The sequence below is a fragment of the Poecilia reticulata genome, chromosome 18, assembly GCF_904066995.2.
Source record: "Poecilia reticulata chromosome 18, P_reticulata-male-v2, whole genome shotgun sequence".
NCBI classification, from domain to species: domain Eukaryota; kingdom Metazoa; phylum Chordata; class Actinopteri; order Cyprinodontiformes; family Poeciliidae; genus Poecilia; species Poecilia reticulata.
Genome location: NC_088847.1, coordinates 16,736,074 through 16,755,766, shown reverse-complemented (window position 1 = coordinate 16,755,766; position 19,693 = coordinate 16,736,074). Strand labels below are relative to the sequence as shown.

The following is a 19,693-nucleotide window of genomic DNA, read 5'->3' as shown; positions in this document are numbered from 1 at the left end:
TGGCATGGCAACCAGGGGTAGTGATAATTAAACGTCTTTGCTGTAAAACTAAATCTGACCATGATTGGAACGCAGAAGGGATTGGGGACTCGCGTAGGGGGGAAAGGTCACGAAGACCCGTCATTTCTGCACACATGTAGCGTAATATTATCACAAAGTTTAAAAGAAGAAAAGAAAATGCTGGCAGAAGAGCAAGAATGAGCAAATTCAAATTGTTGAGGTCAAGAGAAAGCTAATTGTTATAATTTACTGACTAACAAAGGAAAAACTGAAAGTACGAATTATATTGCTTGATTTCTGTCCCTTTTTAGCCTTTTAACATTTCTCTTACCGCTTTTTGTCTTTGGTTTCTGCTAACAAGTAGAAATTTGGCATTTCAGTCACTGGAAGGGAGGATTAAATATCTTTGAAAATCATATCATTTATCTTTGTAAAATTAAATGTTGTTTTGTTATTGTGCTTGCTTATTGATTATTGTACTAATAGTTTTACTAATTTTTCATTATTATTATTATTATTATTATATAAATGTGTAAACATTTTAAAACCAGACGAGACGGACATTACAACAGAAATTATGAAATTGAGTTTTTACTATTGTAAAATGATTGAATATGCATCACACTATTTCTGAGGATGAGGATTTGAAGGAAAAAACAAAAAACAAACATGTAGTGGGAGAAATTTAGGAAATAAAATGGTAACCATAAATGGTTACAATAGAAATAAAAAATAAATGCAAAATGTAGTATTAGTGATGAAACCTAAAATCATATCAAGAACGAAACAAATAAGACTGCAAAGCTGTTAAGTAATAAATATACAATATTAATTAAATTATATAGAAATAAAAACATTTAATAAATTGATATAAATATAAATAAGCAATGAAATTAAGGTACAGACTGGGAAAAAAACAAAACAAAAAAAACACAAGCAGTTGTGTCCTGTGCATAGTGGTGTCTGGGCCTCTTTATGCCGTTAGGCTGCTGGAGAGTTGAAAGCATAAAGGTGACAAGCAGTAGGGAGTAGTGATTGCGGATCCTACCAAGTAATGTGATACTGAAGGACTTCAGCACTGTTGGAATTTTCCACCAGATCCTGCTCAGGGATTTCCTGGTGTTTTCCTTATCTTCATTTTCAAACAATAAATCATGCTCAAGAAATCAAAATATGTTGGATACTGAATTTTTGTACCGTTTCTTTTGGTGCTGATTGAAGAAAAAAATTTGTTTTAATTTTTAGTGAAACGTGAGACCAGTGATCCTAAAGGACGCCTCCGGGATTTGTCCAGAGAAGCTGCCCATAGAGCTGCAGATCTGAGAGGAATGCATCCAGTCAGGAGAGATGCTGACAGAGGTGGTCAGCGGAGGCAGGAGCATCGCCACAGAGGTGGGTTTTCACCCGTATGTGGGGTCTATAGCAGACTCGACATGAGAAACATGTGGTGTAGTGGAACAGAAAGCTGTCCCCTTTCCCTCATCGAGCCCTTATGTAACTTTCCGTTTTGGAGCAATGTGTCAGAAAGGGGATTAAAGCTGCTGACGTCTGTTTGAGCCAGCGTTGATCCTCCTTGCTCTCAAACTCCCTTTTTTTCTTTCTCATGTTTACATCAATACTGACAACTTTTACTAAAAACAGAAAACAGCTGAAATTCATAGACGAAAAAATACCCTTAGATTTAATCTATTATTAACTTACATTTTAGCCCTAAGTTTTCCAATTCAATTCACAACTCGGGTTTGTGTGTTTTAATCAGTGCCTGACTGATTTGATTCGTCTCTCTTAATGAAGTGTTTTTATGTGTGTGTGGAAGGGGGGGATTATGGAGCACAGTTTGCAGCATACCTCTAATGCTACATATCATTTGCTGTGGCGTCAGTTAGCGACGAGTTAGTGTCACTCATGTGATAAACGCCTCAGCTGAAGGTAACACTGTAGTTTCTACAAGAAAAGATGCACAGATTAAAGATGTGGTTTGGAATCCAAAAAGATTACCATGATTTCCTAATCTAGGTCCCTTCAACGTGATAAAACAGAACAGCCTTCCTGGTACCTGCAGAAGTGTCTCTGGCTGTTTCAGAGGCAGTCTGAATTTAATTTATTATTACTGACACCATCCACTTTTCTCATAAATAACTAAATAAATAACTGAGTTTTCTTTTCTGTTTCAACAACTTCCAAATCAAAGAGTTATGTTTTCAGAGTGACTTGTTAATTCGCAGCTGTCGTGCGTTCACTGATCTGGACAAAATCAGATTTTGAGTCCACGTCTTTAAAACCATCCTTATCTCTGCATACTGCTAATAACTTTGAGCCGGCGGCAGAAACTCTTCAACACTTTGTATGTATGTAGAGGGCCAAGTTTGAAGTGATTTAGCTCTGGCACACTGTCAGCAAAACGAAGTGATTCAGTCTCCTGCAGGCTAATTTCCAAGGACTGCCAGTTATATTAAGTACTAAATTCAATTTTTGAGCACTAAAACACAAAGTTGGAGTAGATTGATTTTTCTCAGCCACTTAGACGGTTATGGCCAATACGACACTGCTGTCAGCATTAGAAAGAAAAATGCTTAAAGATATGTGGGACTTTTCATTTGAACTTGCATAGTCAGAAAATGCATAGAGCTACCGTTAAAACTTAAAAGCAGCTGTTGCGTATTTTATGCACCACGACACACTAAAACAGGCATACATTCATGCAGAAAAATATCACTGCATTGACATTTCTAAATGACCTGACTGCCCCCCTCTGTGCACACTCTGCAGAAGAAAATTGACTTCATGTTGACTCAAATTTACACCTTCTTGTCATCTGCAAACATAACCAACACCAATTGTTTTGTCCTCCTCTGCCTTTATCTTTGTGCTCTGCCTCCTGCGGTCCTTGTTGCAGCTTTTTCATCTTGGTGTTTAAAACTCTGTGTGTAGGTCCCCTTTCAACTGGGGCAAGGTTATTTACAGTTCCTTGATTTTAACATTTTGCCGTGTAACATGCACAAACTTTCATGGATTTTATTGGAATCTTTTGTGGGTGAAGTTTTATTTTTGCAAACAAAAACAGTGTGTCAGATATGTTTCCTTTGGAGAACTAGTTTCTCTGTATCTAGAGACCTGGTTACATCGCTGAAGTTCAATAATGTTAGAAGAAGAGCTTCATCTTTTTATACACTGAATCCAGCTTTAATGTCTATGCTAAATGACGAAGAGAAGCATCAATACAGCATAATGCTCCCGCCACCATCTTTCAAAGACGTTAATTTCATAAATTTCAAAGTTTACTAATACCTTTGTAAGGCTCTGCACCCTACTTTCTTCTACACATTAGGAAGGAGGAAGACTTTATTTTCAATGGCATGTTTTTTGTCTTAATTTATCTGACGTATCTGTTTCAGAGTTTTGGTGAAGTTCATTTTATATTATCATGCCATGTAATAACTAAAGTGCTCTCTCTTGAAATCTTATTTACCTCAGATCCGGCTCATGACAGGACCTACTCCCGCTCCGTCTCCCCTCCAGAGAACGGCTTCAAGCAGTACCTGGAGACTCGACTGTACAAAAGCCAAGGGAAGGGACCCACCAGGACAGAGCGAGTGCCGCACCTTGGGGGCCGCTCCTCACATGATCCACCTCGCTCCTCTCACGACCCTCCACATCCTTCTGACCCACCACGCTCACCTCGACTCTCTCATGACCCACCACGGTCGCCGCGCTCCTCTCACGACCCGCCACGCTCCCACACCAGGCTTCAAGTGCCGCCCAGCACTGCCACTTTGAGGAGCGGGCATCAGAGCCGGAGACCGGAGCACCTCACCAACGGATATGACACGGACAGCAGCCAAGATTCCCGGGACCGAAACGGGAGGAGCAACAACCCCTCCAGCAGAGCGTGGAGGCCCATGCGGGAGGCACTAAATGTGGACAGCGTTTTGAGCAGCTTTGCTGATGGGAACGCGGGGAGAGAGGAGCATCGGCTCCCCAGCCCACGGAGAAGAACAAACAGTCACTCGCCGTCGCGTGACCATGAGCGGGACAGAGACCTCACGTGGGGGGCATTGGAAGAACGCAAACCGAAGAGCCTGATGACCATTTACGAAGACGAACAGAGGAATGAAACTGGGGGCAGCCGGAGCTCGCTGGACTCAGACAGCCGGGGTGGACAAAATGACACAGACAGGTCCAAGGGCTCGGGTAACCTCAAATTGCGCAACGACAACTGGAAGATCCAGAGAACTGAATCTGGATATGAGAGCAGTGACAGGCTGAGCAACGGCTCAGCAAACTTGGACTCCCCCATTGTTGACGGTCTTTCCTCCAAGGACCTCCGGCCCATGCCAGAGCTGCATCTAATGAGGTAAGGTCAACCGTCAAGTTTAGTTTTTCTTTTTTGTAACCCCAAAACTGACTTCATGTATGAAATACTTGATGCCTGGCACAACACAAAGAACATCTGTATTTAAGATAAAACGCACAAAGGGCACATTCACACACCTTGTTATGGTGGGCTGTCGTCCGATTGATTATAACACAGGTCCTGTTTGAAGATAATGATCCTGGTTAACTGACATGTCCATTTCTGCTCCAACACACCTTTAAGTATATAACTTTGGACCATAGAGCTTTAATGTAAACATGTCAGAGTTGTTCACCCTGCCAGCTTCACAGATATTACTTTTTCAGCAGATCATTCTGTGAAGATGCGTCTATGGTTATTTTAGAGTTAATTTGCTTTTTTGTCCTCTCCTTGCATCTCATTTCATTTCAGTGGTTGGTAAAAATCCAATGTTTTAGAACATTTTGCAGCTTCCAGACATACATGAATAATGTATGTCCTCTGTATTTTAGGGATCACTTTCCTCCGAGAGGAGATGATGATTTGAGGCCTGATGTGTTGTACTCTGATTTTATTACGGGTAAGTAACTTTCCTTTTGTAAATAACGGCTCAAAACTACAACTGGTGTATTGCTGTATTGGTTCCCTTAAATGATTAAACATCTTATTTTTACGTTAATTTCTGTATAGTAGTACTTTGACAGAGTGCACATAGTGAACATTATCTAAGTTTGTTTTTCAAATAGTCCTGAGATGCATCAATCTGAACTTTGAATATTAAAATGAAACCATACTTTTCCCATCTTTGTAAATTATAAGAATTATCAGTCTTCGAAAGGAAAGCAAAGCAAAGGAAAAAAAAAACTGGTTGAATCAGATAGACCATAACAAGATGTTGGAGACAGTTTGCAAAGGAAGTGTTTTCTTCTGGGGTGGCAAAAAGATGATCCCTCAAAAAAGGTCAAGCCCTGTACAATCTTTTACAGAAGACAAACATTACTCTGACTGTTATATAAATAAATGTGTAAATGAAGGAATGATAATGTTGAAGGCTGAAGTATCTCCCTTTCAGCCTGGCTTTCCCTTGACAGTGAAGAAAAGCTCTTGTCTATGTTGTAAGAATCTGCAGCGTTAAGATAGCAGAGAGCAGTTTTCTTGATTTATTGTCCCATCAGTAATGTTAAGGTCACAGCCTGAGATTTGGCTCCTCGTGGGCCAGATTTAACCCCTTTTGCAAGCAGAGTCAGCTTTACCATGTGCAACACGCAGCTTTATGTGTACTCGTTGTTTTATTTTAATTTGCCGCTTGCCGTGAAAAATGTCTTCCTCTGGCAGGTAGCACCATCATTCTGTAGATCTATTAGGTAAAGCTGCTGTGAAAATGAGTTTGGAGACAATCATAGCTGGTAAATAAAGAAACCTAATAAACAGAGCTTAGTATTAATCATGCGGTGGGGATGTTTTTATTTTATCTTTTAGTTTGGGTACAGAGGGATTAGACTGGTTTATCTCTGGGACGCATTTTTTGCATACAGCTGTACGCAGCATATGCACAAAAGAAAGAGAAATGCATATCAGATTAGCTAAATCCTTAAAAATAAGTCACTCATTAAATTTCACAACAGGACTGCTTTGACTTAACCCTGGCAATCAGTGAACTTGTAAAAGGCTTCCCAGCTGTGCCCTATCAAGCAAAAAATATCAGGAGTTTACCTGCCAAGAGTTAGAACATGACTTCAACAAAGTACAGTTTCAATAATACAGCAGTTACTCCATGTTGCTGTTGAATCCACACTTGTTTTATTTTATAAGTATGTAACTTATATTAGTTAAATATGGTTTTACAACTACTATAACAGTCCTAGAAAAACTGATTCAGAGGGATTTGTGGGGAATACCAGTCAGTTGAGGTTAATTAACGCACTTGATTAATGGATAAAAGTGAACTGTTTGTGGGGAGTTATAAGACAAAGTTTGGTTGTCAATTGGATAATGATCCCAAACGCAGCAGAAAATCTGCAACAGACTGGCTGAAAAAGAGAAGCATCAAAGGTTGTAAACATTGAAAGTTCAGACTTCAAATTGAGATGCTGTGATGGGACCTTCAGAGAGCTGTGCAGACATGAATGTCTAAAAACCACATTTAATTAAAGCAGCAGTAGAAAGAAGAGTGCTCCGTGATAACTCACAAATTTATACAAAAACGACTTAAAATGCAAAACTGAGCGGAGCTAATTTAAAAAAAATATTTGGCATACTTACTTCCCCTAAAGTCATTTTTCAGAGTAAATTCTAAATCACTAATTTACTTGGCTGTTTAACTCTCAGTTGAATAAAGTTTGACATCCTGTTGAAGTTTTGGAAATCGACAGTCAAGTAGTTGGACGTTTATACGCTTGCTCATATTTTGAAGGGGGTCAGAACTGTTTGCTTTCCATTCCATCTCGGGGTCTCTCTCGTTTCTTTTCGAAAGCATTTCTTTTATTTCAAAGAAGAAACATACAGGAATGAAATAAAACTCAGACAGAGAACAATATTTGAAGGGATCTGAATTGAAGTTGTGCTTTAGCATTAGCTTCCTCTAAATAATGTGTTGGTGTAGTACTTCATAAACCGATGTTTCTGATTAGTGCTTACTTTTTAGTCAGTGGTGCCCAGCGCTGTTCAGACCTATATTTGGTAAAACTAAAGATAAGATGCTTCTGAAGCTCATCTAACTCGAATATACTCACAAAGGCCCCCTACAGTCTCTAGAGAATTACTGCAGTATCATCATTCTTTTTTTTCTTTTTTTTTTTCAAAGAAAGCCTTACTGCATTTAAGAAGATTCATTTAGATTTTTCGCAAAGTCCTAAAATATTAACCGCTCAGGCTAAAACCTGACCTAAAATCCAATTGATGAGGCTCCTCTAAGCTATTTTAAGATCCAGCTGGGATATTTACACCCTACTGCCTGCAAATTGAAATGACGAGCTGCAGTAAATGCATCCAGAGTCAATTTGGCTGGAGTTCAGCAACAGGGGCAGCATTTTTCAGAGTCACACCAGGACATTCTAGAAGTCCATTAAAGTCTGAAATCCCCTCTGGTAGCACATTCAGATGGGAGGGCAGCTGTCAGTTTACATTTTTACCACACATATCAATTCTTGTGATGGATATAACTATAGGCCGACATAGATGCTTTGTGGACTTTCAGTTTTTGTAACTTTTTTTCCTTTTCAAATCTTATTTAGCAACTTGGGATGATCCTTTCCAGCTATAATAGGAATGTTGGGAAGGGAGGAATTTATGGCACACCACTTACTGCAGTTTTAGATCCTAATTGCTCCAGAAGCACAGCTTAATCCATGCAATCGGAGCGCATAGAGGGTTTCCCAGCAGGACATTCAGAGTACATCTGTTTCGCTGGCATCTGCTGCTCTAGCTGTAATACCAAAGTGAAAAAAGTTTTTTCTTTTTTTTTCCCCATGTCAAAAATTTTTTCCTTCAAACAAATAAAACTGGCTACCGTTAGAGTTAAAGACGTTTGTTGTACATAAGCTTTGGTTTTAACAGCCCTATGCAGTTTTTCCAGAGTTGTTTTCTCCTGAAAGCATTTCACTAGAAAAAGGTGGATGTGATCATGAAGACACAGGGATTTCCCAAAGGGAACACACTTACACTCTCATCCCTCTTTGTTATTTTTGAGAATCGTATTGTAACAGTGGCTCGCCAACTCTCCAGATCAGGGGCATCAAATTGTAAAATGCCCACATGGACTTAGTGGCTTAAAAATGCAATAGTGTTGTGGAGGGGATCTAAAGTCTGGGAGTCTGACCCCGGCGTAATTGCATGCCAGCACAAAGGATTTAGCCACTAATGCTTTGGAGAGAGAGCGAGAGTGGAGGAGGAGGGAGAGGAGGGAAAGAGGGGGTTATGCTGACACATCACAGATGGTCCTCACTCACTCCTGCTTGTCCTGTTAGTCAGCTGTTGTCTGTCTCCAGTCCCTTAAATCACACCCACCATGCTAACCTGGCTCAACTCCAGCACCACCAGCACCCCCTCCCCATCAATCCATAGACTTGTTTCTAAATTTGTTTTGGGTTTTTTTCCCGGAAATTTGAAGTTCACCCTTTCAGCCTCTCTGCACATTAGCCTGCAGCAACCATGCAATTTAATGTGTTTTATGTGATAGATCAAAATAACAAATAGTTGGGGGATGCTCTCTATCTTCAACAGCAGGGACAGGGAAGCTGCTGAGGGTTAATGGGGAAGATGAATGGAGTTGCATGCTTATTTAGGAAAACTACTCCAAATATCCAGCCAAAGCAATAATGATCCAAGCATATTTATGAGGTGGTGGCCCAGTCAAAGTCCAACCTGTGTGGCTTTAAGCTATTTGGAAGAAAAAATATATATAAAAATTCGTTAAAAATGTCAGTTTCTACATGAACGAAGACACATACCTCAAAAGGACTCACAGCTGTAATTGTAGTTTTGGGTGGTTGCTACAATGTGTTTTCTCATTGGGACTGAATACTAATACAATTTTAAAGCTTTTGGTTGTACTGCAACAAAATGGTAAATATTCCACGGGTAAAAATACTTGCAAAGCACCATACAACTCATCATAGCACATGCTTGACCCTGAAAATACTCTTTTTCTCCTTTATTCGTGTCTGTCTTAGTTTCTGTTTGAGTTCATTCTGGGTCAGTTCTGCTTTTAGGACTTGTAGTCCTGGGCTGACTCGGCCTGCACATTAACTCACATTCCCCCCTTTGAAGGGCCATGTACTTTGGCTGCATCAGACAGTCAGAGTGGTACACAGGGGGCCCGAGGGCGCTCTGCCAGACTAGCTGGTTTGATACTTCCTCTCCCGGCACCAGGCGGAGCGGGCCTCACCATGACCCCTGTTGGATAACATGTCTTTGCTGACAGACTGAAAGAAATTCATGTACAAACAGAAAACAGTCACACATTACTGTTTTTTTTTTGTTGTTTTTTTATTCAGAACAAGGAAGAAAATCCCCTGATCTACAAAATGTCAGTGTCCTCACTGGTCGACCCATCGAAAGGTAGCAAACATTTCTTGAAGTTCTGCGGTGTCGAAAACATGTTTTTGACAAATTCAAGACTAATACTGGGGTTTTTATTTTTTTGTACTTGAACAGAAAAAGAGCCTTCCGATATACGCCAGGAATCCGAGAAAAGAACAATGGCCTGGATAGTGAGCAAGAGGAAAATCCGGACGGCAGCCCTGCGAGCCCCGTCCCTCCGTACTCTCTGAAGACCAGCAGTTCTGAGTGGAACAGCTCGGATGACCTCACCGGACCCCTCTCTGAGCAAGACGAGACTGGCCACACAAACTCTCTGCACAGCTATCATCCACCTCTAGCTCCCAAACCCATCCTGTCTGGCATCTACCCCCGCAACCAGCCCAAAGACAATCTGTCTGTTTTCCGGCGATGGATCGAGACGCCAGTCGAGCACAGACTTTCCTCTGACGCCAGTTCCAAGTCGGGGTCTTCAGACCAGGAGAGGAATGACCTGTCAGCCAGCGAGAGCGAGGACAGATTACCCAGTCCAAAACCCAGACTGGATGACGGTGCAGACTCCCTATCCTCCTCTCTCACAGACATGGTCCTCCCAACCACTTTCTTTTCTGTGGACAGCTGCATGACAGATACTTACCGGGCCAAATACCACAAGAAACCGGGCTTGTACAGGAGAGCAGAGGACCACACCTCATCGGGGGAGAGCGACGCAGAAGGAAGGGGTCACAATACAACAGAATCAGGTACGGCACTCAGGAGACTGCATCTCCAGTCCTTGAGTGCAACTTCTGGATGCATCCCTGCTCCAACACAACTGAACTAAATAAATGGTTAATGGCTTTTGAAGAACTTGCTTAAATGCCAAGGAGGTAATTCAGCCTTTTGATTCAGGTGTGTTGCAGCAAAAATTCAACCAGGATTTGCAGCAGAGTTGCACTTGAAAATAGAAATGACACTTTAATTTATTTGTATTTATTTTGCTGTTTAAAAATCACCAAACGAGTCAGCCATGCCTAGAACCGATGTGAGATTTCATAAATGAAGCAGACGCTGACATTTTGAACCGGAATAGATGTGCTTTGTTTGCACCTTGGCAGTCCTTGTAGGCTTTGACCGACTAGTTGAAGCTGGCTTAGCCTGACATAGGCTGACCTTTGCAGACTGGTCACTACATTGTTTGGTTGCTTAGAAGTTGAATTCAAACACTCTTCCTACCACAATCCGTTCAGAAATCATAAAGATAGTCGGAGAATGCCTATTCTCTGACCAATGAAATGTTTTTTGAATGGTTTCTGTGGCTTTAATTAAGTAAATATGTTGAAGGTGTTTTAATGTTTTATTTCATTTTTAGATTTTTATCTGTGAAATTGGTGATGTAAGTAAAATGTACTACTTCAGTGTAGTCCTAATAGAGATGTGAAACATTAGTCTATTTGAACAATTTCTTTTAATCTTTTTCTTTTGGCAGGCTTCTCTACAACTAAGACTACTGCAAAGTGGAACCCAGTTACTCCCAAATTCCTGGATGAACACGGTTTCCTATGATCGAACAACGAACTTGAATGTTCCCGCAACCAGACGCTGAATGGACTGACTGTTACACCAACTCTTTCTGTGGAATGTGTCGTTCCTCTCAGTGCGCTTGATGTAGAAAAACAGAATGCCAAAGAAATTGCAGAAAGGAAGGCGATTGTCTTTATTTTGTGAATTTGCACAACAGAGCGCTGGAAAGGTACGAAACGTCCTGAGAACTTTGCTGTATGTCTGGAGGATTAGACCGATGAAGAATGTGTCAGATTAAGTCATTTTAACAAACAAGAGATTAGAAAACAAATCACTCTTAAGATGTATCATGTTTCTCCTTGTTCTGTACATTTTATGGAAGCTTTTATTTAACTACTCCCATTGTAGCGTTCATGAGGCGGTTGCCCCAGATCTCCCCTTTTTCAGATGTTCAGAGAGGTTCTCGTTTCTGTTTGAGAGATATTTGCATGGTCGTTGTAGGGGAACATGAAAAAAGACACTATTTTACAGACGTCTGTGTCCTTAAGTAACTCGACCATCTTGGAGGAGAGGATTTATGTTTGAAAAGATCTTTCACTAATACCAGAGAAGGTGAAAACAAATTGGGAGGCGACTTGTGATTATGATAAATAGAAAATTTGAAACGTGTACAGCACTTCCTGCTATCTTGCTTATTCTCAAATGTGTATTAACTTTTCTTATGTTTTGTATTTGTTTTCCATTGTTCTTTAACACTCACTCTGTTTATATGCATGGACAGTTTAACAGTCAAAGCTTAATTTTTTTAAGGGAGGTTAAGGATAAAGTGTTGCAACTGTCTTTCCTTTCTGTTTGGATATATATATATATATATATATATATATATATATATATATATATATATAATATTTCAGACTAATGCACAGTGCCTTTAGTATTTTTCTATGTCGAGGTTAAATGATAAAGATTTGATTTGTACAGCTGTTTAATTTTAAAGAATTTTTGTAACATTTAATTTTATTTTTTATTAACTGATGTCTAAATAAACAGTTTTATTTAACCATATTCATATGCATCACCTGTGGTCATATTTCACGTTGGAGCAGAAATGCTGATTTGTTTAACACAATGCTGTAAAAAAGTGATGATTTGCCGCCACCTGCTGGTTACACCGTCATCTTCCCCAATGCAGTCTACCAACTTGCAAGTCCCTCTAGTACACATACACTCCTGATCAAAAGCTTAAGACCAGTCAAAAAATTGCAAGGATTTGCATTTTGCACTATTGGATCTTAAGAAGGTTCTAAGTAGAGCTTCACAATGTTAAAGGAAAAAATCAGTGCAAGAGAAAAGAACTTTTGAGTGGGGAATTTTCTGAAAACTGCATTTACATTAAAACATGATTTTTTCAGCTGATCAAAAGTTTAAGACCATACTCTTTATAAGCCAAAAGCTGTGAAAAAATCTGGATTCCATGTCCATTTTCTGTCAAGTCTTTACACTGTCAAGACCTCCTGATGGCAAAAGCAAAAAAGCTCACTGACTTTGAACGTGGTAGGATTGTTGAGCTGCATAAGCAAGGCCTCTCACAACGTGCCATCGCTGCTGAGGTTGGACGCAGTAAGACAGTCATTTTGCATTTTTTAAATGATCCTGAGGGTTATGGAACAAAAAAGTCAAGTGGTAGACCCAAAAAAATTTCACTAGTTCTAAGCTGCAGGATCCGATGGGCTGTCAAGACACGGGACGATCCTCTTCCCAAATTAAGGCCATTACTGGTGCTGACTGCAGCCCAATAACCATCAGACAGCATCTGCGAGAGAAGGGCTTCAGAAACAAAAAAACGTCTTCAAAGGTCACGTCTTCTTCAACGCCACAAAATTTCCCGTTTGGACTTTGCAAGGGTTCACCAAACATGGGACATTGAAAGGTGGAAGAAAGTTGTCTTCTCTGATGAGAAAAAAAATTAACCTTGATGGTCCTGATGGCTTCCAATGTTACTGGCATGACAAGGAGATCCCACCTGAGATGTTTTCTACACGGCACAGTGGTGGGAGCGCCATCATGATTTGGGGTGCGTTTTCCTTCAACGGAACAATGGAGCTTAAGGTTGTGCAGGGGCGTCAAACAGCAGCTGGCTATGTGGAGATGTTGCAGCGGGAATCCCTCATGACTGAGGGCCCTCGTCTGTGTGGTAATGATCGGGTTTTTCAACAGGACAATGCTGCAGTTCACAATGCCCGCCTGACAAAGGAGTTCTTCAAAGAGAATAACATCACTCTTTTGGACCATCCTGCATGTTCCCTGGATCTAAACCCAATTGAGAACATTTGGGGATGGATGGCAGGGACGTTTACAAAAATGGACATCAGTTCCAGACAGTGGATGCCCTTCGTGAAGCCATCTTCAACACTTGGAGCAACATTCCCACTAGCCTCCTGGAAACACTGGCATCAAGCCTAAACGATTGTTTGAAGTCATCAACAAGAATGGTGGAGCTACTCATTACTGAGTCCTTTTTTTGACACTTTGATTTCTGTTTTGGGGGGTTTTCTGGTTTTTTTGAGCAATGGTCTTAAACTTTTGATCAGCTGAAAAAATCATGTTTGAGTGTAAATGCAGTTTTCAATTAATTCCCCGCCTAAAAGTTTTTGTCTCTTACGCTGATTTCTTCCTTTAACATTGTGAAGCTCTACTTAGAATCTTCTTAAGATCCAATAGTGCAAAATGCAGTTTTTTCTTTTTCTTGCAGTTTTTTAACTGGTCTTAAGATTTTGATCAGGAATGTACAGTATGTGCAGAAGGGAGCAGTTATGTTCTTTTGCTTACAAACAAGAAGGTACCTGTATTTTGTTTTTACTGTCTCTGCTTTAAATGTTGAGCTACCAGTTGCCATTAATTAAAATAAAAGGATTTCTAATCAATTTCAGGCCAATTTTTAAATGCAGCTTTTTTTTTATCATATCAGACTATGTTCTGGATAAAATATTAAAAATAAATTGATTCATTGCTTTCCTGTTATCTAAGCTCAGCAACCTCAACATGTTTGGAGAAGTTGTGGGTTTTCTTTGAGAACTTTTTATAATCCGGTGAAAAAACAACAAAGGAAGATGTCCGCTATTTGAAAAGATTAACTTGAAACCTTGAGGGGTATGCAATTCAACCAAGAATAAACCACACTTAAATATCTCCATAAGTATCTCTTTTTAAATAAGAGATATTTTTGTTAATCCTAACTGATCTGGAAAAGGAAGTGGTTTAATGTTGGAGTGTGCATATGAAATAACTTTAATTTGTGGTAGAGAAAAAAATGTTCCAAAAACTATCTATGTTTTTGCATCCACCTGAATAATGTGTAGTTGCGCCACTGGATGGATGGATGGATGGATGGATGGATGGATGGATGGATGGATGGATGGATGGATGGACTTCCAAAAAAATAATCAAAGATAAAGAAAAATGTATTTTACAAAACTTTATTGTAAATTTTTAAATAAGCAATTTATGAATAAACTTATTAATTAAAGACTGATCAGAAGACATATCTATGGATAGTGAAGAGTTTTAATAAATTAATGGCGCACTTAAATAATTACTACATAAGTTATTGTCATTTGACACTCTTCACTCTCCATAAGCAGTTTGGTATTAAGCTCTGAAAATATAAAAACAAATGTTTCCCTCATATAGTTTTAGGGTTAAAAGCTAAATATATATATGTTTCTTTTTTTTTTTACTGTTTCTCTACATTTTTCTAAAACTGTATTAGTTCTCAGTAAAATTTACATTTTGAAATTTTGAATACTTAGAATAAATCTTCAGTCCTACATTATAAAAAATAAATATAAAATTTAGCTGTTTCTCTAAATTATTCTAAAAATATATTAGGGATAGATTATGAATAAAATGTGTAGTTTTATTAGAGGCTTGGATTAGTACTGCTTCTTTGCAGTTCGGCAGGTTTAACCGGTTTAGTTTTACCCTGTGTTTGGGCTGGAGAATTTCAAATCTGGCAACAGTGGCTAATGGCGCCATCTTTGTGTAAAAAATAAATAAATAATATGACGCAGCTTCTACTTGAGTGTTTTTAAAAAAAAAGATGCGGCTAGCACCTGATCTCACAGAGACACACAACTGTTGGTCTGATATTCATGAACTTCGGGACCTGGATTAAAAATGCTATTTTCTGATCTCCCAAGACGCGGAATCCGAGTGGACGCCCAGCCATATGACTGAAACCTTTGTGGGTCCGATTGAAATCGTGTCAGTGTTCATCGAGCCCTAGTTTGGCGACTTGTACTTGACCTATAGGCCACAGAGATGGCTAGTAGACCGCGGGAGGGCCATGTTTGAAATCGCTGCGTTGCTTATTCGGCAAGTTATTTTTCGGAAACCTTATTCTAAGTTGTTTGTCTTTTTCCACCGATGACGTTAGTGAAGCCATTTTCTGTTTCTAAACAGAGCAGCACACAAGGAGAGACCCGACAGTGGCCTCTCAGTGGCGGTTTGTTTGGTTGCTGGCGTCCCTGAAACATATGAGGAGATGTAATGCCATCTGGAGCTAGAGCAGTTGATCGATTATGGATATACTACAATGAAGGTGAGGATCTCTTCCGTCAAGCTGAGGGCTCCCTACAAGGTGAGAGAAGATGGAGCAGAGACACAACAGGTCAACTGAAAGTTCTCCTGATCAAGAAGAACTGATCAAGAACTGAAAAGGAGATGGAGAACGGTTAGGTGATGGCAGCATCATGTCAGCCAATGCCCTTTTCCAGGAAGCAGCCACAGCTAATCAGAACACCAGACCAGGTGTAGCTTCTGTAGAGAGAAAAATAATTGAAAAATAACAAAAAGCTTAGTTTCTGACTAAACTTTTTGTTTAGTTAGAAACACCAGAGTGCCACCTTCTGGCCTCTCTCCAGATCAGATCAGTTCAGAGCAAGGAACTGTTTTTTGGCTTTGTTTTTCCCCCTCCGTGGGCGGCCATCTTATCATGATGGAGGGGTCTGAGTGTCCCAGTGATCCTTGGAGCCTTCGGAGGCTTTGTGCCTCTATCTGGGTCAGGTCTGCCGCGGCAAACAGGTCCTAGGTAAGGGATAGGACCAAGAGCAGCCTAAAGATCGCTTAGAAATATAAACACAGAATATCCCTTTTTAGAGATGGTGATATAGACAGGGTTGCCGCTTACAACCAGAGCTATAGGCAGAAGTCAGAGTTTCTCCCAGTGTTCTATCAGCCTGGCGGTCCACCAGGCTTTATTTTTCCCTCCACCAAGCAATGGGTTGTTATTTTAAATGGGGATTTTTCTCCACCAGTGACGGTAAAGACAGATTAAAGTAAAGTTACTTTATCTCCAATGTTTAATGCACAAGGAAACTTTTCTGGAGATGAAATTTAACACCTGATAAACACTGGGTGTTATGTAAAGATTAAGGATAACGCTAAGCATTATCCTTGATTAAATAAAACAAGTTCTCAGCCATCCAGCACATGGAAAAACCAAAAAAGATTTAGAAATAAAGCAACTTGACAAGTTATAATTTAAATTGAATAACACATAACTTGTACCGAGTCACTGCAATAAATCAATATTTATGAGGGATTTTATTAAGTGGAGTTACTCATTATAACTTGTTTTTATTTAGAGCCTTATATATATATATAAATTTTCCCCGTTTATTGTCCTCCACCAAACTGCCAAAAATTTAATGTGATTGTCAACCCTGAATCCATTTATTAATTTTTTTTCGTAGTCGATGTGTGCCTTCTACGATTACAGCATGCGTTTATGCACATGTGAACTCAGTGATGATTTCCATGTACAATAGTTTGCCCTTCTACTAAATCTGGTGAGGCAAAGTACACAGTTATAAATCTTTGGTTGGATTTGACTGCCATTTATCCAAAAATGTGCACCAGTCAAATTTTCAGTCCTGATATAAAACTCTTTTCACTATTCATTTCTTCTTCCTATAATCTTTTTTTTTTTCCCCCTCCCAGCTCTTTTTGTCCTGTCTGTATTTCTTGTGCACGGTATGGAAGATGTGTATGTGTACGTACGCATGTGCACACAGCCCACAGGGGCCTCTGTTCTTGTTGTCAATCTGACAAGGAGTAGGAACAGGATTATCAGAAAGAGGCTTGCTCTCACTCGGGGCAGAAGAAAGTGTGAAATCTGATTGCTCGGCAAGAGAAATGGGGAAAAAAAATAGGACCTTGTGAGGTCGGAGGGAAATTTAAGCGGCTGAGGAAGCCACGGCATTGGGGTTCGTTTGACAATTTTCAACCTCGAGAGACGTTGGAAAGCAATGATTCAGAGGTTCTGCTTTGCTAATGCGCTGTAATGTGTTTGTAATTTCTTGTGCCTGTCAAAATAATGACTTAGATCCTTGCCGTCATTGTATTCCTAAATTATTCGCCAGTGGGGGAAACAAACCACAACTCTCTTTTGGGAATAAAACAGGATGATGTTTTAGTAGGTTGCGTGCACGCATTGGCATTCTCACCATCTACCACTAGGGGGAGGTAAAACATAATGTTTTTCTATCGCGTCCAGAGTCGATTCATTTGCAAGTTTCAAGACATTTTCCCTCATAATCCTTGTTTCAGTATTTTTGCATGAAATAAAACCGCAACTGTGAATGCGGAGAGAGTTTTGTTTTGGGATATAAACAAGGCATTTTGGATTTAGACTGAATGAGGTACCTTCCATGTATGGACTGAAATTAGACGCATAAGACCACTCTGTCTTCTTCTTTTGTCTATATTGAAATCTGTCACGTGTTGCTGCTCAGATTGGGAGCTGTTTTCTTTTTTTTTTCTTCCAGATTCCCTCGTCCCTCTAAAACTACATCAAGTGTTATCAGTCATCCTCGCCTCGGACAAATCGATATCAGTCACGACTTAAGCTCAGACTCTTTATTATGCCAAACGCTGTTACGAGTATTAGAATGATAGAAAATGTACAGAGCAAAGACTCGACTTGTCGCCTCTAAGCAGTACTTGTTCTGTTAACTTTTCCTCTCTGTGACTTTTGGGTGTTTTTAATTGCAATTTGAAATTCTAATCCTTTCATTATTTGAGTGTTTTTTTTTCTCTCCTCCATAATCTTGCAGTCTTTCAGAGAGACCACACTGATTGCATGTTATTGCTTTGACCCCGGCAGATAGTTTCTTAATGCTCATTTAGAGAAAATGTTCATATCCTTTTGTTTGCTTTGATCTTTATAAGCCCTGCCAAGTTGTTGGCGCGAACTGTACAAATTTATGCAAATATAACATCAGCTGCTATCTGCATAAAAGGGGAAAAAGGCCTTTATAGTTTCCTTAAGCATCCTTTTCTCAACCTGTTTTTTTTTTTTTGTTTTGTTTTTTGTTTTTATATGTTGTAAAATTGTTTGCTGGATATGTGTTGAATTTCACAACAAAACAAATGCTTTTTCTTGCCAATTGTTTTAATTTTAAAAGATGTAAATACATCAGTAAAAATATAAAGATGCAACACAAACTAAATAGTTAACATATTAAAGATCCATCTGTTTTTCTTTATTTGGAGAATGTGATTATCAAAGTAAAATGCATGTAAATGTACAAAAATACACAAAAATTTAATGTAAAAAATAATACATCAAAGATAAAAAGGAATAAATAAAAGTCCATATTTGGGTAGCTTTATATGATAGGATGCATAATATTTGTAATAAAATTTTAGTGCTTTAAATGATGAATTTTAATAATGTTGCACTGAATGCTTTTTACACTAGGATTTTATTTTAAATCACACGACAACTTAAATCCCTGCAGGTAGTTTTGAAGGTTTTAGTGGCTAGTGGTCTTTTTATCATTCAGGGACAACAAAGATGCTACACAGGCTGTGGTATAATAAAAAGCTCATATATAGAGAGAGGAATTGTGCATATTCCAAGTCTTGTTCTTAGAGTGACGCGCAAACCGAAAGCAGTTTTGTCCTTAGTCACTGGCTGAGATTATGTGGTAAACACCGGTTGAAGGAGAAGCTTTTGCAGGATTGAGAACTCTGCAGCTTGTGCCTGGGAGCCGAAATGGGGCGTGACGCATTGCATCCCCCAGTACGTTCAGGCGCAAAGCTTTTACCGTCTCCCTGGAAACCCAAAAGTGAGCCACCACTGGCAGACAGCCTGTCATGGATTCAGGTAGAAACGGGAGCATCCTTCGTGTGAAAAGCCAATGCAGAGCCGACACAGCAGGGGGGGCTGGGGGAGAGGAGGGGGTTGCAAATGGCTCTGAAGTCTGCAGGCTTAAAAGTGTTGATAACTGTGGATTAGCTCTGCCTTCTCCCTCAGGCAGCTTGACAGCAGTGTGGTCTCTGCCTCTTCAACCTTCCCTCCCTGTGTTTGTGCCAAATACAAAGATGCACGGATGCGTACAAAAACGCAAGCGCTGATGTTTCTATTTGAGTGTGGGGGCAGAAAAAAAAAACTGAGCCGACGACTACTTCAGCTCAAACAGATGGTAGTTTATCCTGTAGTTATTTAAAGGGCTTTACACGCGTTGTTACTTTTTTTGAATCCAGTCAAGTATTTCACCAGATAATGTCAGGCACAATGTTTCCACTCCTCTGTGGTGTATTTACTCACCAAGCTGTGGATGTGAGATTCACTCGATTGATATTTTGCTGATGAACACATTGAATGTTATCAAAAACCACCGCTTTAGAGTAACATTTTGTTAGACGTGTGGTCGTCGACGTTCAACTGGTGGCACAAATTCTCAGTTGAATTTGGATCTGGACTTTGGCCGGGTCATTCTAACACAACATGCTTTGATCTGAGCCATTCCATTG

General features: G+C 39.7%; 1 protein-coding gene across 1 annotated transcript in view; it reads left to right on the top strand.

Moving 5' to 3' along the window:
- usp53a (ubiquitin specific peptidase 53a) overlaps positions 1-11,938 on the top strand; it is a 36,826-nt gene extending 24,888 nt beyond the window's left edge. The window contains exons 12-17 of the mRNA XM_008435790.3: positions 1,246-1,392; positions 3,475-4,354; positions 4,846-4,913; positions 9,328-9,391; positions 9,488-10,113; positions 10,839-11,938. Of these exons, the coding sequence (XP_008434012.2) occupies positions 1,246-1,392; positions 3,475-4,354; positions 4,846-4,913; positions 9,328-9,391; positions 9,488-10,113; positions 10,839-10,915 (1,862 nt within the window). The 3' untranslated portion in view covers positions 10,916-11,938. The remainder of the gene's footprint in view (positions 1-1,245; positions 1,393-3,474; positions 4,355-4,845; positions 4,914-9,327; positions 9,392-9,487; positions 10,114-10,838) is intronic.
- The last annotated feature ends 7,755 nt before the right edge of the window (positions 11,939-19,693 follow it).